General features: G+C 45.7%; 1 protein-coding gene across 3 annotated transcripts in view; it reads right to left on the minus strand.

Annotated features, from left to right (window-relative positions):
• Window positions 1-3952: 3952 nt before the first annotated feature.
• ILDR2 (immunoglobulin like domain containing receptor 2) overlaps window positions 3953-26786 on the minus strand; it is a 301315-nt gene continuing 278481 nt past the window's right edge. For 2 of the 3 annotated variants that reach the window (XM_033943344.1, XM_033943342.1), the window contains exons 7-10: window positions 15120-15236; window positions 12649-12856; window positions 8051-8702; window positions 3953-7055 (exon numbers count right to left, since the gene is read on the minus strand). In XM_033943344.1, coding sequence (XP_033799235.1) covers window positions 7020-7055; window positions 8051-8702; window positions 12649-12856; window positions 15120-15236 — 1013 coding nt within the window. In that variant the 3' untranslated portion in view covers window positions 3953-7019. The remainder of the gene's footprint in view (window positions 7056-8050; window positions 8703-12648; window positions 12857-15119; window positions 15237-26786) is intronic. The other variant, XM_033943343.1, reaches the window with a different exon arrangement.

Genomic DNA, 26786 nt, shown 5'->3' on the forward strand with positions numbered 1-26786 from the left:
CCATGGGGACCCCCCTCTAGCCAATGGGACTCCCACGGGGATGGAAGGCTTTGAAAGAGGGTTCATCCATATAATATAATAGACACATCAGCCTTAGTAAAAGAGGGGGTTTATAAGTTAATTACCTGAACAGAAAACAAAAAAAGGGTTCCACCAAAGAGATTCCACAAGGAAAACAGCAGTGCAAACACATAAGAAACTATGGAATTGATGATCCTGTCAGAAGTAATTGCTGCTTTTTATGGGGACGGGCGGGGATGGAGGTAATTCCTTGCGGAGATGGGTGGGGACGGAGAGGATCCTGGCAGGGATAGGTGGGGATGGGTGGGATTTCTGTCCCCGCGCAACTCTCTACTCCTGAGCCTATCACCTCTTAACTTAATCTTATTCCTTCTCACTCTGGAGTTTCCTTTCAATTGAAAGAGACTCACCTCATTCGTATTTATGCCATATAGGTATTTAAGCGCCTCTATCATATCTCCTCTCTCTTGCCTTTCGTCCAAATTATACATATTGAGATCTTTAAGTCTGTCCCTATACACCTTATGACAACGACCACCGACCATTTTAGTAGCCTTCCTCTAGATCGGCTCCATCTTGTTTATATCTTTTTGAAGGTGAAGTCTCCAGAATTGTGCACAATAATCTAAATAAAGTTTCACCAGAGTCTTATACATGAACGTCAATACCTCCTTTTTCCTACTGGCCATACCTCTCCCTAGGCATCCTAGCATCCTTCTAGCTTTTGCTGTCACCTTTTCAACCTGTTTGGCTACTTTAAGATCATCACATACTATCATACCCAAGTCCTGCTGCTCTTTCATGCACAAATGTTCTCCCCCCCCCCCTAAACTGTATCGTTCCCTTTAGTTTTTGCAGCCCAAATGCATGATCTTGCATTTCTTAGCATTAAATCTTAGCTGCCAAATTTCAGACCATTCTTCAAGCTTTGCTAAGTCCTTTCTCGTTATTTATATCATCAGGGGTGTCTACTCTAGTGCAGATTTTGGTATCATGTGCAAGGAGGCAAATCTTAACCTGACAGCCCTTCAGCAATATCACTTACAAAAATGTAAGTGATATTGCCCAAGAACTGGCCCAAGAACTGAACCTCGAGGCACACTGCTGGTAACATCCCTTTCCTCAGAGCGACGTCCATTGACCACTATCCCTTGTCACCTTCCTCTCAATCAGTTTATGACCCAGTCCATCACTTTGGGACCCATACTGAGGGCACTCAGTTTATTTATTAGACGCCTGTGTGGAACACTGTCAAAGGCATTGCTAAAAGCTAAATACACCACATCCAGCGCTCTCCCTCTATCCAATTTTCTGGTCACCCAGTCAAAGAAATTGAACAGATTTATCTGAGAAGAGCTGCCTCTAGTGAATCCATGTTGCCTCAGGTCCTGTAATTACTGGATTCCAGAAACTGAATTATTCTCTGTTTTAATAGTGTTTCCATTCATTTACTAAACCACGGAAGTCAGACTTGCCGGCCTGTGGTTCCCTACTTCTTTCTTATTTCTACTTTTGTGGAGAAAGACCACATTTGCCTTTCTCCAATCCTCTGGTAGCACTCCCGACTCTAGAGAAGCATTGAAAGGTCAGCCAGTGGAGCTGCCAGAACTTCCCTAAGTTCCTTCAGTACCCTCGGATAGAGATAGAGATTGTACCTTAGGGCTCCTTATACTAAGGTGCGCTAGTGTTTTTAGTGCGCGCTGTATTGCCCTGCACGCTAACCCTGCGCTATGCACCAAGAACTAATGCTAGCTCAATGCTGGTGTTAGCGTCTAGCGCACGCGGCAATGCAGCGCATGCTACGCGCTCGCTAAAACCGTTAGCGCAGCTTAGTAAAAGGTGCCCTTAGTGTCAGCTAAGTAGTTGTCTTGTAAAAATCAGAGTTTAAGAACAAGGTCTGAGATGGACTACCAGGACAGGTAGTGGAAGAAACCACCACTTTTCATTAGGTTTTGCACTGGGAATGATATGGAGGGTAAGGAGTTGATAGGTCGTGTAAAATATGAAGGGGGATGAGTGGAGTTGTTGTTGGGTGACACATACTACATTGATATGACGATCTATCCAATGCATTTTTTCTAGCAAAAAAGTGCCAGTACTTAAATGCCAAACCATCCTTCAAGGGTGGGGGGTGATCACTGAAGGACCTGACTCACAATAGACAGAACTTCTGCAACCAGCCCTAGAATGTATGAAAATGCAGAACTGGTGTTAAGATCCTAGCCTCTTTCATTAATACTTGCAGACCATGGGTCAATTTTAGCAATACCTACTTAAAAATAGGCAGATCATACTGGGCAGACTGGATAGACCAATATGGCTTTTAACCACTCTCACCTCCTGTGTCATTATTATTTTAGGAATCTTTTTGCTGCCTCAAATTGAAGTGATGTAATATCACTAGATTAGTTTGCTTTAGATTAAAGTTTCTATTTACAACGCTGTGGCAAAACTGTGCATTTATGTACTGCTTTACCAAAGGTTAAGTAACACACAGGAATTTTTTTTACAGTATTCACGGAGGGGACATACATTCACTAAACTTGCTGATCCTATAACGACGATCGCAAAACCAGTTCCTATTCTCTGACCCGGTTCGCTAAACGGCCTACCGCCTAGTTTATGATCCCATGCGATCCACCCATGCAAATGAGTTAAACCCCATGCAAAATAGCCAAGCGACTGATTCACTAACAATTGCTTGGCTGTTATGAATCGGGTTTTCCTATCCTAAAACCCGACTGCTGCAGACCTGCCTGTCTTTTTTATTCATTTTTTTCCATGGCACTGATATTTTGCGTGTTACACACATAAAATATCTACCCCATAAAAATAAAATGAATAAAAGACAGGCAGACCTGTCAAAAAAATGCCCCCCACCCCCCGACAAACAGGAGGGATAACCATTCCCTCATACCACCTGACGCTCCCCCCACTACTTCACTTAAAAATATGGCAGGAGGGATGCCCACTCTCTCCTTCCATTGGGACCCCCACACTGCCATCGGCATGGCCCCCCCCCTACCTGTAAGTTGGGAGCAGGAGGGGTGCTCAGTCCCTCTTGCTCTGTAGGCCTCCAGCAATGAAATGTTATCTTCCGGAGCAGGAGGAACCGCAAAGTCCTCCTGTTCCTCCACCCAGCCGCGACGCAATGCCGGCCTTAGGCCCCGCCATGATGCATCATGTGATACACGGGGAGGGGGCCTAAGGCGCCTGAGCCAATCAGGGACTTCCTTAGGGCTGAACCTAAGGAAGCCCCTGATTGGCAATTGTTTTGGCCAGATTGGCCATAGGTATTTTTCTGTTCTTGGAGGGCTCACAATTACAACATAAAAGAGTTAATGTGGGACTTGTACCTGGATTCCTTCTTGGCTTTAAGTACACTGCACTAACCTCTGCTCTACAAGAACATATGTGTGGTCATTCTTCTACGAATGCTGCCAGGCAGACATCCTTTTCCCTGCTTTTTTGCCATTCATATTTTGGATGTTCCAGTTTCGTGCTGGACATCCTCAGCACACAGATGTCCATCTCATGTATTTCCTGCTGGAAAATACATGCGAGATGGATGCTCATTTTATCCATTATGAGCTGGATGTCTCTATTCTGAAATGAACGCCCTATCGAAAATGTCCCTCTATGAGTGTAAAAGTGTACCCTATCCATGTGTACACCATCCCGTATATGGACATTCAGTTGAGGACGGGCTGGGGAGGGCTTCGAAGGCTGGGATGGTTAAGATGGGCTGAAGTGAACTTTGATGGAGACTCCACTAGATGGAACTATTCACACTACCGGGCAGGGCTCTGGGTTTCTGGCCCAGAAATATCTAAGAAAAAAGACCATTTAAACTAAATAATTAATTTATAGAGCATGTATGGTTGGGCAGATTGGATGGACCATTCGGGTCTTTATCTGCCGTCATTTACTATGTTACTATATGCATCATCACACTTAAGTCCCATTTTATAGAATAGCACATAGCCGGAATACTGTCATTTATAAGAGAATGTGAACACATATGCGAGTATAAGCATATTCCTAGCATCTAAATGTTTATACCCTCCTTATAGAATTACCCCTTAAATGCTGTTTCCAGGACACAACTGCTTTAGCACAGCTATCAGGCAAATATTCAAAGCCAATTTTGCAGTTGGGTTAGCTATACTAATAAATCTAATGTTGACAGAATTGTTTAATTGTACCATATGGTAAGGATGTGCACAGGAAAACATTTTTAAGTTTATTTTGAGGGGTTTTATTCCTGATTTTGGAGGGTTTTCTTATGTTTTATTCAGATATTTGTGTTAAGCTGATTTAGATTTTTTAATTATGTGCTTAATTTGTATATTAACATGCCATTAAATTGGTTTTGCATGCACATGCCTACCATATCTTATGTATTTATTATCCAAAGAAACAACAAGGCAAACAGTTTGCAAGAAAAAGAATAAGCCATATAAAATTGTAGGCCCAAGCCCGAGATAAGGTTTTTAAAAGTTTGGTGGTTTAGACTTTTACACCGACTGGTACCCATTCACCTCTGAAGTAATCCGTTTAGCAAAACATGACCATATTGGTTGTATATGTATAAAACCTGGAAGCTGAAGTAGTGAATAAAGTCAAGTATTGATTATGGCAATTTGTATTTTCATACTGAACACAAAAATATATTTTATAGTAAAGATTGTGTGTGATAGCCAGCCCCCTGTGAAAACTCAGTTTCATGTGAAATGTGATAGGAATGTTGGCTTTCCCTATCCTTTGGTTAATTTGCTTATCTCAAAGCTATACCATGATAATCCGTCTGGATCAGCAGAGTAATTCTATAACTGGGCACATGCAGTTACATCCATCTTGTGCACATAAGTGGTGCCTTAATTGGCACTTACAGTCTCCTGGTTCCCCTTTTCTCAGTCCCCTGACCCTTCATTGTGTTATTTTTCATCTCATTGTAGTATATATGTCGCTTTTCTAGAATGATATAATGGTGTTCCTATCCAAAGCAGCGTATTGATTTTATTTTGTAAACCCTACCAGTTAGAAAAAATGGTATTTCAAGAAGCAATAAACATAAGTGCTATAGCGGGTACCAGCAAGAAGGGCAGCGACACTAAGTAATGCACACAACTTATAGAATACTATAATTACATACATTACATGGTGCACTTAGGCATGCCAACTTATGCCAGCCATTGATTCAGCATAAGTGGTCACAACTAAAGTTCCGCAAGCCACAGCGGCTTTACACTAGTATTTTATAATGGCTTAGGCATGCTTAGATGCTATGATAGAATATGCACTCATTGCATACCATTCTGGCATCTAAACTGAGATTCCAAGTTATAGAATTGCCCCTTAGATGTACTGGATTGAGTCTTCTGATTCAGCTAAAGGTTTAGATAGATTTAAGGCTTAGTATGATTAATTCTTCAATTAGGTAATGAATCTTAGCTCAGATGCTGGGAGTGGAGCACAAAAGGAGAAAAACTAATGTTATAGGAAGAATGGTAGTCCACAATGAAGAAATAGTTTGCAATTTTCCAAATCCTCAGCCAGGCACAACAACAGAACCTTGTCACTACCTATGAGCCCTTCAGGTGATGCACCCTTTCCACGGTCTGATATGGGAAAAACTGTTTTTGAGGTTGAGCCCTTTGAATATGTCAGTGACGAATAGTATTTGGGGGGGGGGAGGAGGGGAGAACTTCAGCTTCTTGATTTCAGGTAAAGAATAATGCTGACCAAGTTTGAGGATGTTGCTTGAGGAGCTCAGTGCACAAAACATCATTGAAAAATCACATCCAAGGCATTTTTTCCTCGTGAAAACCTTAAATTGATCCAACTGGAAAATTGTGAAAACACTGAAACCCACAGAGAAAAAGAAAAGCCTTCCACAATCTCATTACAATCAAAAAAAGTTTGTAGCAAATCTGTTAGTCTCAGATCTTGGTCTCACTGCAGAGCTGATTGCAGTTCTGAAAACAAAGGAAGAAAAGATAAAATGCCATCAGCCATTTCGTCTGTAGTACTGCAGCTGTCAATAAGAAACAGGTGCATCTGTGGTTCAGCTCTGAGGGGAGATGGCCCATATCTAACTGATGAAGAAATTCAGTGGATGCAGGACAGTGAATTTCATTGTCATTCTTTTATGGTTGTCTGTACACAACATGGGATATTATCATAGTATGTGAAATGAAGACAAAGCTACAAGTGCCAGAGCTAGGAGCCCTTCTACTGTGTGATCCTTGGGAAAAAGAGGAATAGAAGGTTCCCACTAATCAAATACTTAAGACATCTAAGGAGAACACACCCACAGGAGAAGTTAGTAGAAAAGAGATATAGTAGAAAGACAGCACCCTTAATCCAATACATGGTTTGGACTTTAAGTATAGAAATCTTCCAGGGAAAAATGAGGAGAGTCAACATAGACATCCCCACTCTTCTCGGAAACCCTAGGTTCTCTAGAAACCGAGACAGCACCCATCCCATGGGACCTCTGGGCGTTAGTAACCACTATGTTGCAAAACTGAGAGTTTAATATTCAGAGACAATAACCATACAGTGGAAATTCTGGATATAAAAGATACAAAAAAAAGAAGTCTCCAACTTTAAGGACTGCATGTAGAGAGAGCATCATCCCTCTACGGGAGAGGTTGGGATTCTGGACCTTTAGAAGGAGGGATAACACTGCCCCACTCCAGTGTGGCAGAAAAACCTGTAAGCTTGTCAATTATCACCCCTTACCCCTCACCCATCTGACTTTAGTTGGTTGTCCATGTGTGAATGAATTGGGTGGGTCCTGTGCAGAAGACCTCTGGCTTAAGATCTGTGCATCTGCAGAAGCCCTGTGTTCTCATGAAGAAACAGGGAACTGAAAGATCTTCCATATCGAGAGGGAGGATCCTCAGAGCACAGTGGCTCATGGCTCTCTCTCTCATATACAGGACTGCCTTACAGCCTCCTCCTGATAGAATCTTCCTTAAGCCTTAACAATGTCAGACCACCAGAGACATCCTGTTTGGAAAATCACCCTGTAAAAATAATAATAAACAAAAGATAAATATGAAAGCAGAGCAACCCGTTTATTCAGCTAGCCCATGCCTCAGGCAAACAAACTATAGCCCCATGCATACCATGATGAGTTCTCACTTCCAAAACACTAACAGGTAACAGAAATGGTTTATGACAACTTCTAGGGATGTGCGTTCATTAGCACTCATTCGGTGTAGCTTAAAATTTTCAGTGCACCCAAACTCAATTTAATCCATATTAATCAATGAATTTATTTGCATGCCTTAGAAAGTTGCAACACATGTTAAAACATGTTTTATTAAACCGAATGTGTGAAATGAACCAAAGAAGCATCCAAATATTGAAATAATTTCTGCAAATTCTTACAATGAGCCTTTTTTTTTTTTTTTTTGCCTGTGCACATCCCTGTCAACTTCTCTCATCATGCACCATAATTTAGGAGTGAATATTCAATTAGTAATTCAGGAAACAGCAAATATCCCGCAAATCTCAGACAATGCTCCTTAACTATGCAAAGGATAAAAACTTAAAAGCTCTAGATTCTACCTGTGTGAAAGCCATCCCCACCCCCCAACCTACTGTAATTTAATTTAATAAAAATTATATTTCGCCTTTTCAGTTTCTCACTAGAAGAAGACCTTGACTTGACTCCCATCGTAGGTTCCTGCTCTTTGTTGTCAGTACTACTGAAGCAGTCAGAGAAACTAAAGATAGGGTAAACACAAGAGCAATAATAGCTAATAAAGGATCTGGATTTTACTCTAAGGTACAGGAGGAGGCTGCAGTAATTAACCTCTCTATAAGGAAAGATGAGAGATACAGGAAAACTCTGAAGGCCATCCTCTTCTCTGCTGTAAACTTTTAAAGAAGGATAGTAAGCTACAAAACCCCTAGTTCTCTACATGACAGCCAGAGAATACCACCATCTCCCATCCTCCCGTCATCCCCCCATGCTGCCCCATTACATTTGGATACGAAAAGAACACTTGCTCACTGTTTTATTGGGTTGCTCCTTCTTCTTCCTCTTTTCTGAGGAGCTGAGGTAACTGTGCTCTCGTGTACGATATGGAGGAGCCTTGCCAAGCTCTTTCTCACTGTAAGGAGGAAGAGAGTCTTCTTCCTCTGCTTGCTTCACCTTCTCTTCTCCTGGAGACTTGTAAGATGATGTTGACCAGCCATAACGCCCTCCAGTTTGCCGCAAACTCATTTTGGATGGCGTTACAGTGCTGCCACTTTCCTCTCCACCTCTTGACTTCCTGTCAAGGACACTGCTCAGATATGCATCATCATAGCTCTGCCCCATCCTACCAACCCGTTTGGGAGGGTGCTTTTCTTCAGGGGCTCGCAACTTGGTTGGACTGAATGACCAGCCCCTCTCAGAGTCCGAGAACTGTTCCCGGCCACGATTTCTCTTGCTGTAATACTCTTCCAATGAGCTGTCCTGGTACTGTGGTCGGCCTCGCACCTCAGGTCTCTCTAACCTGCTTGAACCTCGGCTCTCTGCTCGGCTCTCTGTCCGGCTTTCTGCCCGGCGGGATCTCTGCTTGTATGAATCAGCAAAGGCAACTAGCTCATCTGTAGACACAGCCTGGACACCTACAGGGAATGCCTTTCTTTCCAGAAGCTCAGATGTTGGTCTTGGCTGGCTATAGAAAGAATGAAACTGAATTAAGCAGACACATAGAGGCCAATATTCAGTGCTATTTAGCTGGCTGGGAATGGCTCACAGCCAGATAATAGCACATAGCCAGTTATCCAGCAATATTCAATGAGAGATAGCCGGCTGTCTCTCACTGAATATTCAGCTCACTGGATTGGCTGATGATCAGCTATTTCGCGTGACATAGTCAGATGACTGCCAATATTCAGCAGCTCACTGGCTTTATTCAGCTGCTAGGTAGAGCCACCTAAAAGAGTGGTATATCTTTGGACATTAAGACTTAGCCAGCTAGCCGCTGAATATTGGCCTAGCCATCTCTGTCTCAGTTAGCCACAAATAAACTGGAAATTTAATGTCAGTCGCTGGATATGGTGCCAGCATTCAGTTTCCGGTATCGCCACAGAATATGGAAGATCATTGGTGATTTCCCATGGTCTGAATTTCCAATATAAACACTATGCACTAGCTTTCTCCGTTGAAAATATTGATCATTTAACCATGTTATCTGTTTTCTATCTTTTAACCAGTTCGTAATCCATAATAGGACATCACCTCCTATCCCATGACTTTCTAATTTCCTCAGGAGTCTTTCATGAGATAGTCAAATGCCTTTTGAAAATCCAGATACATAATATCGACTGGCTCACCTTTATTCACATGTTTATTTACCCCTTTGAAGAAATGCAGTAGATCGGCGAGGGAAGATTTCCCTTGACTAAATCTGTGTTGGCTTTGTCTCATTAATCAATGCTTATATATATGTTCTGTAATTTTGTTCTTTATAATAGTTTCTATCATTTTGCCTGGCACCAACATCAGACTCACCAGCCTATAATTTCTCAGAACACCACTAGAACTCATTTTAAAAATTGACATTATATTGGTCACCCTCCAGTCTTCTGGTACCATGCTGGATTTTAAAGATTAATTAGAAATTACTAAGTTTATTTTTCAATTCTATCAGTACTCTGGGATATATACCACCAGTCCAGGTGATTTGCTACTTTTCAAATTTGTCATATTGTCCCATTACATCTTCCAGGTGTACAGAGATTTGTTTTAGTTTCTCTGACTCATCAACACTGAATACTATTTCTTGCACCGGGTATCTCCCTCACATCTTCTTCGGTGAAGACCAAAGAAAAAATTCATTTAGGGCTCCTTTTACGAAGGCGCGGTAGCGGTTTTAACGCGTGCTAAACCACTGGCCGCGCTAGCCGCTACTGCCTCCTCTTGAGCAGGTGGTAGTTTTTTGGCTAGTGCGGGGATTAGCACATGATTAAAAGTCATGATTAAAAGCCGCTAATGCGGCTTTGTAAAAGGAGCCCTTAATCATTTTGCTATGGCCTTGTCTTCCCTAAGTGCCCCTTTTGACATCTAGCCATCCAATTGATTCTTTTGCCAGCTTCTTGATTTTAATATATGTACCTAAAAAAAGTTCAAGTTCAATTTATTTAATACTAGTCTTATAGCCCGTTACATTAACGGGTGCTAGAATATATGTGTGTGTGTGTCTCTCTTTATTTCTTTCTCTCTCTCTCTCTCCTTAGCCGCTTTCTTTCTTTCTGTCTTTCTTTTTCCTTGGTTGTTCATCACCATCCCTTGCCTGCTCCCCCTGTCCATTCTCCTTTCCTTTTACCTCCCCTGTGTCCATCACCACCCCTTCACAGGTCTCCTTATGCAGCAGCAGCCCTTCTCCCTTTGTTTTACCTCCCCCCTGTCCAGCAGCACCTTCCTTCTCCCCCTGTCCAACATTAGGCCTCCATTCCTTTTTCTTCACCCCCCCTGTCCATCAGCACCTCTTTCCTTCTCCCCCTGTCCAGCAGTAGGCGTCCCTTCCTTTTTCTCCTCCCCTCCTCCTTCTTATCCCTATGATACACTTACCTTGCTCTGCCCCTGATCAGAGGCTCCCGACAGCCGCCCAGTTGCACCCATTGGAAAAGTTCCCTCTGCGGCATCCCGCACCCCTCCTGACGTGACTCCCGCTGTCTTTCTTACTGTCTGTCTCTGTCCCTGGCCCCCTTTGTCTGTTTGTCTTTCTGTATATCTCCCTGCCCCTGTGTCTTTATTATTTTCTTTCTGTCTCCCTTCCTCCCTCCCTCTGTCTGTCTGTCCAAAGCAGCATTCCCTCCCCCTCCATTTCCCTCCCCCCACACCAGTTCCCTGTGCACCTGCCCCTGTGTCTTTCTTCTTGTCTTTCTGTCTCCCTTCCTCCCTCTGTCTGTCTGTCCAAAGCAGCATTCCCTCCCCCCACCCCAGTTCCCTGTGCACCTGCCCCTGTGTCTTTCTTCTTGTCTTTCTGTCTCCCTTCCTCCCTCTGTCTGTCTGTGCAAAGCAGCATTCGCTCCCCCTTCCATTTCCCTCCCCCCACACCAGTTCCCTGTGCAGCAGCATTAGCGTTTCCTCTACCCCCTTTCCCTTCCCACAGTCGCGACTACAAACGCGGGCCCGAGTCCTTTGCCGCCCCCCCCTTCCCTTCCCTTCCCACGGGCCCGACTACACATGGCGATTCAAGCAGCGTGTGCAGCAGTCTTCACACGCTGCTTCGGGTCCTTCTACTGCCCTGATTTACTCTGGCACGTCCGGAGCAAATCAGGGCAGTAGAAGGGCCCGAAGCAGCGTGTGAAGAGTGCTGCACACGCTGCTTAAATCGTCAGTCAGACCCGCGGTAAGGGAAGAGGGGGGGGCGGCAAATGACAGCGGAAAGTTGCTGGGCTCCTCGGTGGGGGCGCAGAGTGGCCGCGATCCCTCTCCTCCCAGACCCCCCTCCCCCCCGGAGGAACGGAGATAGAGTTGGCGCCATTTTGAAGATCGTTCTGCCCTGCTCCTTGCCTTACTATATTTTTAAGTTGAAAGACACGGCGGCTCCTCTCAAGATCCCCGACTGCATCGGACTTCCGACGCAGGTGGGGATCCTGAGAGGAGCCACTGCCTCGTCTTTCAACTTAAAAATATAGTAAGGCAAGGAGCAGGGCAGACCGAAGAACAGCACGGCTGACAGCCGCCGCGTCCGACATTCGCCTTGGGGGAGGAGAGAGGACTTCAGGCAAGGAGCAGGGCAGATCAAAAAACAGCACGGGCCGACAGCCGCCGTGTCCGACATCCGTCTCGGGGGAGGAGAGAGAGTGTTTCGGGCGCATGCGCACTCCTATCTGAGATGCTCTACATTTCACGGAAAACGGACGCACGGGATGGGAGTGCGCATGCGTGGCCTAGCGTTTTATTATATTAGATACCGCAAATATAAAACCAGAAGGCAAATCTAAGCGGTTTACAATAAAATCCTATGGGGCTCATTTTCAAAAAAAGATAGACAAACAAAAAACAGCATAAACTAGCACTTGGAAATCTTACTAATCAAAACATCCAAGTGGGCATTCTCCAAACAGACTTTCTTTCTGTTCGTTCTTTCTATGTTCGTTTTGTCTCCAGTGCATCCAAATCGTAAGGAGGCATGTTAGAGGCGTGTTTTGGGTGGGCTTAGGACTTGGATGCTCGGCAGGCATAATCAAACCTTTAACAAAACGTCCTGGGCTTTTTTTTATACATTTGGAGCTAGACCTGTTTTAAAAGCATCTAAATGCTAAAAAGGTACCCAAACTGACCAGATGATCACTGGAGGAATTAAAGCACGATCCTCCCTTATTCTCCCAGTGGTCACCAATCTCCTCCTACCACCCAAAGATGTGAAAAGAGCAGTACATTCTAGCCTGTATTAAAAGGGGGTGCTGAAAAGTTCTCTATCTAGGCATCTAACTTTGGCTCTGTAAGGGGCCCTGTATGAGCACCATTTTTCTATTGCTGTATTTCATATTTCAATAGAAAGCTGTTAAACTACATTTAACGTTCTTGCACTGCTAACACATTTCTAATCATCCCCCATCTCGTAGCTGCACATGTCTCCCTGCATTTTGTCTATATACAGCATTCACCTGTTTCTGAAGCTCTCCCGCTCTCTTTCTTCCCTGTAGGTAGAATACACCCCAGGTCTCGTTGCAGTCCCCACCACACTAGACCAGTACTGTGCATCACCATCATGGTCACGCGATGAAGGGAGTGTCTTCCGATGGACTTGTCTGTAGGACCGGCCAAAATTCTTGTCCTCTTGAAGTGAGCTGAGTTCAGAAATGGTGTTACTATCTGCAGAAAAGCAGAGCAGACTTGTAGTGTAATTTTATTACAGGGCACCTTGGTTAAAAGAACAGGAGGGAGCCTGTTTTGTAAAGAAATATAGGCACTTTTGCCATTATTTTATTTATTTAAAAAATTTATATACCATTTAAAACTAAATGGTTTACATAGTTTACAGACACAATGTTAAAATGATGACAAAATAAAAGCAAATACATAATAAGATACTCATATAATAAAATGAAGATACATACAATCCTCAGGGAAATAGAAGAGCTCATAGATAATTCCTCAATTTTAGCTAAAAATTTTAAAAAGGCATCCATGAAAAGCTGCGTCTTTAATAATTTTCTAAACCTACCCTTTTCACAGCAATTTCATATCTGACCCACTATGGAGTTCTATAACTTAACTCCTGTGCAACAAATAGTCCTTTTACCCGTCTCAACAAGTCTAGGATTCATGGATGTCTTCAGTAAAGCTAAACTCTCAGAACGCAGAGATCTTTTTGATGTATAGCTGAGTATATTGCTTTTAAGTAATTCTGGGATGTTTCCATACAAAAATTGATGGCAAATCATCACTGCTTTATATTGGGCTCTGAAGGCAACCGGAAGCCAATGGAGTTTTTTTGAGATATGGTGAAATATGATCATATTTAGACAAACCCATTATCAAATGTGCTGCTGCATTTTGTATAACCTGCATCTTGCCTTTGTTATTCCAAGGTATAGAGCATTGCAGTAATCAAGTCGCGACATGCCCATGGCCTGAACAACAGTTCGAAAATCATATGATGGAAGCATTGGTTTCAAACGATGCAACAAGTGCATAATTTCAGTGTGGAAATACAGACATTTACATTACTTAAGTGTACCCTATTACACCTGCCATTGACCCGGCATAAATGGTCACGCCTAACCGTAAGCACACCAATGCCAACTTATGCTAGTGTTCTATAACCAAACACTTAGTTGCACTATAATCTCTATCCCAAGGCTGAATTAGAATGTATCAACCAAACATAACATAACAAGCCATTTATATACCGCAATACCTTTCAGTTCTATGCGGTCATAAACCAAGCACTGCCAATCAATGTAACCTTTTCTCCTATAGTAATTCAACAGGCTTCAGCGGTGCCAGTTAACAGCTCAATTGCTCTCACTGATCTAAGATTTATGCACCCTCCTCGTCATTAGTGTTTAATATACAGTATATATTTTCTAATGTGTTTACTGAAAAAAAGTATTTACTATTTACTCCTACTAGTCATAATTTATTTTTGAAACTGCTTTGGTCCTAATGGCCAGGGAGGAAAGATAGTCCAACATGTTTCGCCAAACAGATGGTTCTTTCGAGGACCTCCCTTTTTCCTGCCGAAATCATTCGCCTTAGCTTTTCTTGGTTGAAGTATTCTATAATGGCATCTTGTCACATAGATGCCATGATAGAACTGGCGTGCAGCATATGGCATTGGTATGCCTAAACCCGAGATGCCAAGATATAGAATCGCCCCCTGTTTAAGGACATGCCAGCTTGTAAAGTGCTTGCTATTAGGCTTGACCTAATTTCATAAGAGCACCTTTACATGTCTAAATCAGTGTTTTATGCTTGAAAACAATTTACAAAATCACTCTTTTGATGTCCAGCCAAATCTGATCCAGTCTCTTGCACAAAGTCAACAGGCATTTATCTCAAGCCTAACTACAGCAGGCAGTTCTGTAAAAGGTCACCTATTTTATAGACACCAAGAAGGTGCCTGACTGGAATCTATTCTATAAATAAAAGTGGGTGTGAACTTTCCGTGACAGAATACTAGGGTAGCAGTGAAAATTTTTGTATATAATATATGCCCTACCTCTCACACCAGCTTTAACAACAACAATTGCTTGCATCTAGATTGCTGAAAACTGCATGTAAATTATAGTGTGCTATAATTTACATACGCAACTATGCATTCCACCCGTGTGTGAACTTCACCTTCAAACTGTGCGCCATCACATTTAGGGACCGAGTTATAGAATAGCTCATAGCAGGAATATTGCCATTTATGCACCAATGTACATCATATGTGTGTATACGTTGGTATTCTGGCCATTTACACATGGTCTTAGTGTCTTAACGTAGGTGCCCTCGTTTTAGAATTACCTCCACTGTGTACAATTTACATAATACCAATATGCACACAGAAGACAGAAATATCTCTCGACCAGTCACACAGTCGAGATCTCCTGAAAACAAGATCTAAAAGAGCACTCTCATCACTCACATTTCTCCCGCATGCGTCGGGAAGGGTCGAACTGGGCCAGTTCCTTCTCCACATAGTACAACACCTTCATGGAGTCTCTCTCTTTATCAGCCTGGATCCTGTAACCCTTTCGCACTGCTGGGATGTGAAAAGCAATTAAAAGAGCGACAGTTTTCAGAATGGCATTCTTCTCCTTAATTGCTAGGCCACAACTTTGGAAGACCTGATGTCAATGGGAATGATATTATTTGTGCTGGAAGGCATATGCTCACATTGTATTTCACAGTCATAGCACTATAAGAAATTAATCTGCCAAGAGATGACAAGACATTTTCAGTGCAATCAAAGCTGCAAGGTTGGCCAGAGCTTTGACTTCAGGAAATCCTTTCACTACCCTCTAAATCAGTGTGGTATCAAACTCAAACCCTTTGCAGGGCCACATTTTGGATTTGTAGGTACTTGGAGGGCCTCAGAAAAAATAGTTAATGTCTTATTAAAGAAATGACAATTTTGCATGAGGTAAAAACTCTTTATAGTTTATAAATCTTTCCTTTTGGCTAAGTCTTAATAATAATATTGTAATTTATAGCTAAAGAGACATATGATCAAGAAACTATTTTATTTTACTTTTGTGATTATGATAAACATATCGAGGGCCTCAAAATAGTACCTGGCAGGCCGCGAGTTTAAGGGCTCCTTTTACGAAGGTGCGTTAGCGGTTTAACGCGCGCTAAACCGCCAGCCGTGCTAGCCGCTACCATCTCCTTTTGAGCAGGCGGTAGTTTTTCGAGTAGCATGGGAGTTAGCGTGTGATGAAAAGTCATGCGCGCTAAAGCCGCTAACATGGCTTAGTAAAAGGAGCCCTAAGACTTGGACACCCTTGTTTTTCCAAGAAAAGTGCTTCCCAACCCTGTTCTGGAGGCACATGTAGCCCATCAGGTTTTCAAAACTGCCACAATAAATCTGCATACACTAGAGACCCTTTTTTTTTTCAGAGTTACCCTAGCACAGCAATTCACTGTTCTGTATTTCTTTCTTACTTCCTCCCATCCTTATGTGCTTTAGAGTAATTGAACTTCAGCTATTCTTTCTCCTCCTAAATTCTAAAGTTATGATTTGTATTTTAGGCCTCCTACTGTAATTTACCCTTTTCTTAACCCCTATTTTTATCATTTTTATTGTAAACCACTTAGACATTTTTTTTTTATTATTTGTGGTATCCTCTATAATAAAACCCTAAGCGCGCATGCGCACTTAGTGCTGCGTGTTCCCTGCGACCGTGGTCTCTGGGTCCGTGCCGAATTGCATTTTCGAACACAGAGGCAGGGAACACACCGGCGACTTTCTCCTCCCGCCCTCACTCACCGCCAGAGAAACCGCTGCTGCTGCTGATTCGGAACGGGAGGGCACAGGCGCCCCTGCCAGCATCTATTTTTCCCCCTCCTCCTTCTTGCCTGCTCACCCGCCCGCAAAGCACTGCACAATGCTGCCGCTAGCCTTGCCTTGTTCTCTCCACTGTGGTCTGCCCTCTGACAACTTCCTGTTTCCGCTAGGGCTGGCCGCAGTGGACAGAAGACACCGAGGCCAGCAATAGCGAGGCGCAGTGCTTTTCTTTGAAATTAAACACAGTAGCTTCAAAGACACTGTCGCAACCATCCCCAGGCAAGTAGATTTCTGCGGGGCGTATGGACAGGGGAAGCAGGGAAAGGGTGCTGCTGGACGGGGGACGGGAAAAGGGCTATTGCAGGACAGGGAGAATGGAATGGGTGCTGCTGGACAGGGGGGAGGTAAAAGGAAGGGAAAAGGGCTATTCCAGGACATGAGGAGCAGGCAAGGGGTGGGTGCACAGGAAAGGGGGGGATGCTGCTGCTGCTGCACAGGGAAGGGGGGCATGCTGCTGCTGCTGCACAGGGAAGGTGGGGCAATGTTGCTGCTGCACAGGGAAGGGGGGAATGCTGCTGCTGCTACACAGGGAAGGGGGGGGAATGCTGCTGCTGCTGCTGCACAGGGAAGTGGGGAGAGGGGAGGGAAAGGGGCCAGGGAGCAATCTTGGTTTGCTGTAGGGGGAGACAGAAGTGGGCCATGGAGAGAGACAGAAAGACAGGCAGGCAGTGCATGAGACAGACACACAGAAAGACAAACACACAGAAAGACAGCGGGCAGGGAGAGAGACAGAAAAAAAGACAGACAGACAAACATAGGGGGCCAGGGAGAGAGACAGACAGAAAGAAAGACAGACAGCGGGAGGGAAAGAGACAGAAAAAGAAAGGAAGAAAGAGACAGGGGCAGGGAGAGACACAGAAAGAAAGACAGACAGACATATATTCTAGCACCCGTTAATGCAACGGGCTTAAACACTAGTATTAAATAAAACTGAAATGGGAAATCTCACATCTACTCACTATGGTAGTCCTGAAAAACTAAGCGGCTAAATGTGCCTGCAGGACAGGGTAAGAAATATCTCCTGAAATAAACGATCACGCTCCTCCTGTTTGTAAGAAGCTCTGATTAGTTAAGTGGATGCAACCTCATGCTTCAGAGGTGACAATCCAATAATGGACAGCTGGTTTATTATCAAGAAGACTCAATAAGTGCCAAGTGAACTTGAAAACAGGGCCATGTTAAAAATGAAACAATGAACATTGCAATATTTATGGAATACTAAAAAGGAGAAGTGTTCTGTTCATTTTCCTGTCAAGGATAACAACTCAAGTCAGTACCATACCAGGAAATAAAATGAGGCATGAAGAAAAAAACTAGCCTTACCTGAATTCAGTAGCAATGCAAGAATAGGAGACACCCCCACGCCCTCCTCTCTGCCCCCCTTGCTCCTTCCGCATCAACCCCCTCCCCTCCTGTTTCTTCCACGCCCCCATGCCATACTCATGCCCTCCCTTCACCAGCATGAGCAGCTTCTCCGGCCTGTTGCTTGCGCTGGTGTTGGCTTTCCCTCTGACATCAATTCCTGGCCCTGTGACCCGGAAGTGATTTCAGAGGGAGCCAGGCTGGTGCAAGCAGCAGGCTAGAGTAGGTGCTCGTGCTGTTGAAGATTTTACAGAGGTACAGGGGGGTGGAGAAGGGAGGGTGCAAGCATGGCATGAGGGGGTGGAGAGGTACCGGCACCCTCACCAAGATGGAGTCCAGGGCGGTCCGCCCCCTCCCCCCTTTACTACGCCACTGACTGAATGAGAAACTTTGTAGGCCTCGAAAGCTCACCTATCACATACATTTTGGGATAATCCATAGTCTGCTCCAATAAAAGCTATAGTACCGCAATAAAAAAAACCATCAAATTCAAAGAACAAAAAAATTGCACAAATATTAAAGCCATAAGGTTCCAAATGCACACCTGTGCCAGTGAAAATATTTGTGTAAAGGAAGAGTCTCAGATGAGTATCACGTCTAAATTCATACCAAGGTAGTTTCTCTGCTATACACTTCTCCCTCCGTATTCGCGGTTTCAATTATTCACGGTTTTTAGCTTGCTGGCTCCTCCCCCCAAATTACGTCAGCTTGCATAGAGAAATCATTGATTCCAAGCATTTACAGAGAAAATAGCTGATTTCCAGCACTTTCTTCACCGTGTTTTGCCTCTCCTTCAGGAACAGACCAGGTCTCCCACCATGTTATTTGCGGTTTCATCATATTCACAATGGTTTTTAATAGAAAACAGTGAATAACACATGAAAAAGTTATTCGCGGTTTTTCTGTATTTGCGGTTCTGTTAATCCCCTATCACAGTGAATACGGAGGGAGAAGTGTATAACTTCACTAGCCTTTGGCAACCTAAATGGTGTGTTCAAACTGGTCATAATCATGAACTATTTCCTCAAACCACCCAATGTACTGTTTAATAAAGGTCTTAAAACAAACTTTAATCACTACTCAGGCAACACAGTAAAAAAAAATGTTCATAAGCTCTTAGCGTAAAGATGATGACATTTGCTCCCAAGGTGCCATGGGCTCGACCTAGCATTAAGTTTCATCTCTAGCACTGTATCAAGAGTAGGAGACTCATATTGATCACCACAAATTTTTCTTCAGCAGAATGCTGCAATTTGTTGTGTTCCTCATGCAAACTTGGTGCTAGGTCAAGCATGTGGCACCTTGAGAGCAAACATCGTTATATGTTCAAGTTCAGTTTATTTAATATACCGCAAATATAAAACCAGAAGGCAAATCTAAGCGGTTTACAATAAAAAGTTAAAATTTTAAAAAAAAAAACCCAACAACAAATTAAATAGGGTAAGAACAAAAGGAAGACAAAACTTAAAGAAAAACAATTGAGAATATGGGGAAAGAGGGAATCAGAGATTACAATAAAAATAAAAAGGTTGGGGAAAGGGATGAACAATGTGGTAAGGGAGAAAACAAAGTATTTAATTCTGCCCACACAAAAGAAAAGTAGCCATCAGGAGGAAGTAAATTAAGAGCTAAAGGCCAAAGAGAAGCAGTATGTCTTTAATTGTACATTGCTACAGTAAGTGCTTTGTTTATTGCTGTGACCTTATGAATATATATATATATATATATATGTGGAGGGGCATAATCGAAAGGAATGTCTAAATCCGTTTTCGTCTAATTCGCAAGTTGTGCAAAGTAAAAAAAACAGCCTAGGACACATTTTCGAAAAATACGTCCAAATTTTTTTTGTTTCGAAAATCGTCTAAGTATACATCCTGCCGATCTGATCATTCAAGTCGCTAAATCATCCATCTTTATACCACATTTTCATCCAACTTTTCGTCCAAGTCAAAAACGCCTAGAACAAGCCCTGTTGGACGTGGGAGGGGTCTGCAAAGTGATGGACTGAACACCCAGACATGGCACCTAAATAGTGGGGTACCTTACAGGGCACTGCTGTGAACTTCACAAAAAGGGTGCCATGTCATTATCTCACCACAGCTCCCTTATAGATCACGGTGAGCCCCCCAAACCACCTCCAGAATCCCCTAGACCCCGTTATCTACCACCCTAATAGCCCTTATAGAAACATAGAAACATAGAAATAGACGGCAGATAAGGGCCCACAGCCCATCTAGTCTGCCCACCTTAATGTCCCTCCCCTACCTTTGCCCTGTGAAGAGATCCCATGTGCCGATCCCATTTGGCCTTAAAATCAGGCACGCTGCTGGCCTCAATCACCTGTAGTGGAAGACTATTCCAGCGATCAACCACTCTTTCAGTGAAAAATAATTTCCTGGTGTCACCTCGTAGTTTCCCGCCCCTGATTTTCAACGGATGCCCTCTTGTTGTCGAGGGACCCTTGAAAAAGAAGATATCTTCCTCCGCCTCGATGCGGCCCGTAAGATACTTGAACGTCTCGATCATGTCCCCCCTCTCTCTGCGCTCCTCGAGCGAGTATAGCTGTAATTTGTCAAGCCGTTTTTCGTATGGTAGATCCTTGAGTCCCGAGACCATCCGGGTGGCCATTCTTTGCACCGACTCCAGTCTCAGCACATCCTTGCGATAATGCGGCCTCCAGAATTGCACACAGTATTCCAGGTGGGGCCTCACCATGGATCTATACAATGGCATAATGACTTCTGCCTTACGACTGACGAAACCCCTTCGTATGCAGCCCATGATTTGTCTTGCCTTGGACGAAGCCTGCTCCACTTGATTGGCAGACTTCATGTCCTCACTGACGATTACCCCCAAGTCTCGTTCTGCTACCGTTTTTGCTAGGATCTCGCCATTAAGGGTATAAGACTTGCATGGATTCTGGCTGCCCAGGTGCATAACTTTGCATTTTTTGGCATTGAAGTTGAGTTGCCATGTCCTAGACCATCGCTCCAGTAGGAGTAGGTCGTGCATCATGTTGTCGGGCACTGAATCTTCGTCTGTTGTGCATTTGCCCACTACATTACTCAGTTTGGCGTCATCGGCGAATAATGTTATTTTACCTCGAAGCCCTTCTGCCAAGTCTCTTATAAAGATGTTGAATAGGATTGGGCCCAAGACTGAGCCCTGTGGTACTCCACTAATCACCTCCGTCATTTCGGAGGGGGTGCCGTTCACCACCACCCTTTGGAGCCTACCCCCAAGCCAGCTCCCAACCCATTTCGTCAATGTGTTACCTAATCCTAAAGAACTCATCTTGCTCAGTAACCTGCGGTGTGGTACGCTATCGAATGCTTTGCTAAAGTCCAGGTACACGATGTCCAGGGACTCCCCAATATCCAGCTTCCCCGTTACCCAGTCAAAGAAGCTGATCAGGTTGGATTGGCAGGATCTCCCCTTAGTAAATCCATGTTGTCGGGGATCCCGTAGATTCTCTTCATCCAGGATCTTATCTAATTGGTGTTTGATTAGAGTTTCCATTAGTTTGCTCTGTCACCAGCACTCTTAGGGCAAGCGGTCCAGGAATGCTGGGACAGTAGTTATAGCCTTGTGACCTGAGGTAGGATTCACAAGGAATGTCAGGATACCCACTTAGCGTTTAAGGATTTTCACCTAAAAGTCAGAGGAGTCAGAATGAAAATCCGGACTGGATTTATTAAGTTCCACAACAGGAAAATGCCAACACACTTTGTTCAGGATTCTTTAAATAAATCAAGAAGCTTTCACAAAAGAAAGAAAAACAGCCTTAATGTTCTTGTCACATATTGTAAAGTCTTAAATCCAGACGGCCCAAAAGAAAGTAAAAGAAAAACTCTGTACTCCTGAGTCTTAGCTTTAAAGTTCTTTGCTGCAATAAGCAGGAACCACAAACAGTCTTTTTGTCTTTGAAAAAAAACGAAGTTTGTTCAAAAGGAGCAGTGTCACCGCACTGCTCTATTTCAGCCGGTAGTAAGGCTGGCCAGGTGGTGTGCTCCACGTGCTGTAATATGCCACATAAAGAGCCCTCAATCCCACCTCATACGTGGGGCTAAATTTCCCCCACCACACTGGCAAAACAAACAAAAGCAAAAAGTCCCAAAACAATTCAGTATCCCCCCAAAGTCAAATGGAATTGCTGTACCTCTTAGTCAGGCAGGCAGGGAACTGCTTTGGAGACGTTTATATCCATGGGTTGTTCTTCCAGGATTGGTTCAACTCCCAATTCCATGGCCTGTGGACTCTCAGAGCAACTGGGAGACAGAACAGCATCGGCTTCTCCAAGCTCCATACCTTCAGGCCATTGAGGGTTCTGCAGAGCTCCTAGTCCTGAGCTAGCCAGAGGGGACTGTTCATGAGACTGGTTTCCTCCTCCCCAGCCCTTCCTCTCCCCTCCTAACCGTTCAGACCTTAGGTTATGTAGTTTACAGCCCCGCCCAACCTCCCCAGCTGAAATGCATTTCCGGTTGGAAGCCTTGGGCAGGAAAGGGGGAGGGGAAGTCTGGAATTCTACCCCCAAGCTCCCTCTGCTGGAATTAGAGGAAATGTCAGGCAAAAAGCTACCTTGGGGTTTAAACTGATGAGGGAGGGAATTACCTGTTCTAGCCACCGGCTTTGGACTAGGATCAACCCTAGCTGGCATACCCTGCATATCACAGCTCACTATCGATGTTAGACTCACTGGTCTGTAGTTTGCTGTCTCCATCTTTGAGCCTTTCTTGTGGAGTGGAATGACGTTAGCCGTCCTCCAGTCCAACGGGACGCTGCCTGTACTAAGGGAGAGGTTGAAGAGCGCGGACAGTGGCTCCGCCAAGACATCACTCAGCTCCCTAAGCACCCTGGGGTGCAGGTTGTCCGGCCCCATTGCTTTGTTAACCTTGAGCTTTGACAGCTCACCGTAGACACTGCTGGGCGTAAACTCAAAGTTACTAAACGGGTCAACTGAGCCAACCCTTGTCTGTAGCTGAGGGCCGAGCCCTGGCGCTTCTCGGGTGAAGACTGAGCAGAAGTATTCATTTAATAGTTGGGCTTTTTCCGAATCCTTTTCCACATAGTCTCCGTCTGGTTTCCTAAGACGTACAATCCCGCCTGAGTTTTTTCTTCTATCACTGATATACCTGAAGAAGGATTTATCTCCCTTCTGGATGTTCTTTGCTAGAGACTCCTCCATGAGGAATTTAGCCTCCCTGACTGCTGTTTTGACGGCTTTTGATTTGGCCAGGTAGTCTGCTCTAGAGTCCTGCTTCCCTGATTGTTTGTAAGAGATGAATGCTTTTTTCTTCTCCTTGATCAGGTCTGAGATCTCCGCAGTAAACCACTGTGGCTTATTGTTCCTTCGCCGTTTACTTACTGATTTTACATAGCGGTTTGTTGCTTCTTGTATGGTTGCTTTCAAAGTCGACCACATGTCTTCCACGTTATCGGTTTCTTCTTGGCTTTGTAGCGCCTGGTGAACAAAGTCTCCCATTTCTTTGAAATTTGTGTCCTTGAATTTGAGGACTTTGGTTAGTGTAGTAGATTTAGTGAAACCTTTCCTGATATTGAACCATACCATGTTGTGGTCACTGGAGGCCAATGTGTCGCCCACCGAGACCTCTGTGACACTTTCTCCATTGGTAAGTATCAGGTCCAGTATTGCCTGATCCCTTGTCGGTTCCAACACCAGTTGCCTGAGGCTTGCTCCTTTCATAGAGTTTAATAGCCTCCTGCTGCTGCCGGAAGCAGAGGTAAGTGTAACCCAATCCACATCAGGCATGTTGAAGTATGGTTGCAGGAGCCACTTATATGCCAGTACAAAAGGGTTTGGGGGGTATAGGGGAGTGCACATGTTTCATTATCAATGCAGTGATTACAGGGGCTTATGGACATGGGGCCTCCTCTCCATGGGCCCATAACCCACCCCCAAGACAGCTTAAGCCACCTCTGTGCAGGACGACTAGGCTTTCCTAAGCCAAGCTGCCAGGTGATGATGGTCTGGAGGCTGAATTTTAAAGATGTGATTACGATTTTTATGGGATGGGGGGGTCGGTGATCACTGGGGTAGTGTGTGGGGGTCTGTATTATGTGTTTGCAGTGCTTATCTGGTGACTTTAGGTGGGTTTTTGTGACTTAGACCATGTTTTAAATGGTCTACATCACAACGTCCAAGTTCCGTCCATCCTGTGCTGTATAACTTTCAGTTATACATGCAGTACGACTAAGTCTAAGCTGGCCCACGTCCTGCCCAACTCCCGCCCTCAACACTCCTGCTGAAACGCCCCATTTAGCTATGGTCATTCAGGGGCACTATGAAGGCCTAGGTCGTTTAGAAATATGTCCAAAACTTGTTTTTATTATCGGCACTTGGACATATTTTGACAATGTTCGTCCAAGTGCCGACTTAGGCCGGTTTTGGGACGTTTTTCTCTTTCGATTATGAGCCCCATAGTGTTTTCTTACTGTGTCGACTGAGTAGTGTTTAAAGTTTGTTTTAACAGCTTCATTAAATAGCACATTGGTGTGGTTTGAGGGGGTAGTCCATGATTATGATCATAGGTATAACACATCACTTAGGTTGCCATAGGCTAGTAAAGTTATACAGCAGAGAAACCATCATGCTGTGAGTTTAGGCATGATAGAACTCTGCTCCATATTTACAAGCAGAAATCCTTCACTATTTTACCAGTGCCATTTAATCCACTCCATCAGGAATCATAAGGCTCTTACATGACATTTACCTTGCTGCAGTGGCGTACCTAGGGGGGGGCGGGGGGGGCGGGCCGCCCCGGGTACCAGCCCTGAGGGGGTGTTCCCGGCCTTGCCGCTCAGTCCCCCCCCACGCCCGAAGGACCGCTCGCCCCACTGACCTTCCAGCACACCTATGAAGCAGCCCACAGCAGGATCGCGACGTCAGCAATCCCTCAGCTGCTTGGGCGCTGCTTCCTGCGCCGCGGTCCCGTCCCTCCTCTGACGTCAGAGGAGGGGGCGGGACCGCGGCGCAGGAAGCAGCGCCCAAGCAGCTGAGGGATTGCTGACGTCGCGATCCTGCTGCGGGCTGCTTCATAGGTGTGCTGGAAGGTCAGTGGGGCGAGCGGTCCTTCGGGCGTGGGGGGGGCAGTAGCTTAAGGTAGCCCGGCGCAGGAAGCAGCTCCTAAGCAGGCAAAGATAGCTGACGTCGCGATCCTGCTGCGGCTGCTTCATAGGTAGTGCGGGGAGGCCAGGGGGGCGAATGGTCCTTCGGGGTGGGTCGGGGCATCAGGCCTTCAGGGTGGGGCGGGCGGGCGGGCAGGCAGACTTTCAAGGGGGAGGGGGGTGACAGGCAGGCAGGCAGGCCTTCAAGGGGGGGTGCAGGTCTTCGGGGGGGGGTGCAGACCTTCAAGGGGGTGCAGGCCTTCAAGGGGGGGACAGGCAGGCAGGCCTTCAAGGGGGGACAGGCCTACAAGGGGGGGGGGACAGGCCTACAAGGGGGTGCAGGCCTACAAGGGGGGGGGACAGGCCTTCAAGGGGGGACAGGCCTTCAGGGGGGGTGCATGCCTTCAGGGGGGGTGCCGACCTTCAAGGGGGTGCAGGCCTTCAAGGGGGGGACAGGCAGGCAGGCCTTCAAGTGGGGGGACAGGCCTTCGGGGGGGTGCAGGCCTTCGGGGGGGGGGTGCAGACCTTCAAGGGGGTGCAGGCCTTCAAGGGGGGGACAGGCAGGCAGGCCTTCAAGGGGGGGACAGGCCTACAAGGGGGTGGGACAGGCCTTCAAGGGGGTGCAGGCCTTTGGGGGGGTGCCAACCTTCAAGGGGGGGTGCAGGCCTTCAAGGGGGGGGGACAGGCCTTCAAGGGGGGCCAGGCAGGCAGGCCTTCAAGGGGGGGGACAGGCCTACAAGGGGGTGGGACAGGCCTTCAAGGGGGTGCAGGCCTTTGGGGGGGTGCCAACCTTCAAGGGGGGGACAGGCCTTCAAGGGGGGACAAGCAGGCAGGCCTTCAAGGGGGGGTCAGGCCTTCAAGGGGGGGACAGGCCTACAAGGGGGTGGGACAGGCAGACCTTTAAGGGGGGACAGGCCTACAAGGGGGTGGGACAGGCAGACCTTTAAGGGGGGATAGGCCTTCAAGGGGGGACAAGCAGGCAGGCCTTCAAGGGGGGGTCAGGCCTTCAAGGGGGGGGGGACAGGCCTTCGGGGGTGCAGGCATTCGGGGTGGGTGCAGGCCTTCGGGGTGGGTGCAGGCATTCGGGGTGGGTGCAGGCCTTCGGGATGGGTGCAGGCCTTCAGGGGGGACAGACCTTCGGGTGGGGGGTACAATCCTTCGGGGAGGGTGCAGGCCTTCAGGGGTGGGGTTTAGGCGTTCAGAGGGGGACAGACCTTCGGGTGGGAGGTAAAGTCATTCGGGGGGTGCAGGTCTTCAGGGGTGGGGTGTAGCCCTTCTGAGGGGGGACAGACCTTCGGGGGAGGGGGTCCTGGTGTAAAAGTACACAGAGGGAGAGAGGGAAGGGGGGGTTCAAAGATACGTGCATATGCCAGACTTTGGGGGTTAGAAATAATGGGTCTAAAAACAGAGGAGTGGGAGAGAGATGGTGCATAATGGGATTTAGGGAGGGAAGGAACAGAAAGGGAGAGAACTTGGAAACAGGGGATGGTGTGGAGGGGGGATAGAGATACTGGATAGGAGGATAGTTGGGAACAGAAAGGGAGAGATGGTGGATCCTGGGGTGGTGGGGAGTTGAGAAAAGGTGAATCTGTGGATGGAGACAAAAAAAAAGGAAAGATGCCAGATCTCCGGGAGAGGGAAGGGAAACGGAAGGGGAGAACAGAGATGGCAGACGGATGGTTAGCACGGAGAAAGGAGACCCTGGCAAGCAAGACAACAAGAGCCTGGGACCAACAAGATTTGAATATTGATCAGAGA

The sequence above is a fragment of the Geotrypetes seraphini genome, chromosome 4, assembly GCF_902459505.1.
Source record: "Geotrypetes seraphini chromosome 4, aGeoSer1.1, whole genome shotgun sequence".
In the NCBI taxonomy this organism is placed as follows: domain Eukaryota; kingdom Metazoa; phylum Chordata; class Amphibia; order Gymnophiona; family Dermophiidae; genus Geotrypetes; species Geotrypetes seraphini.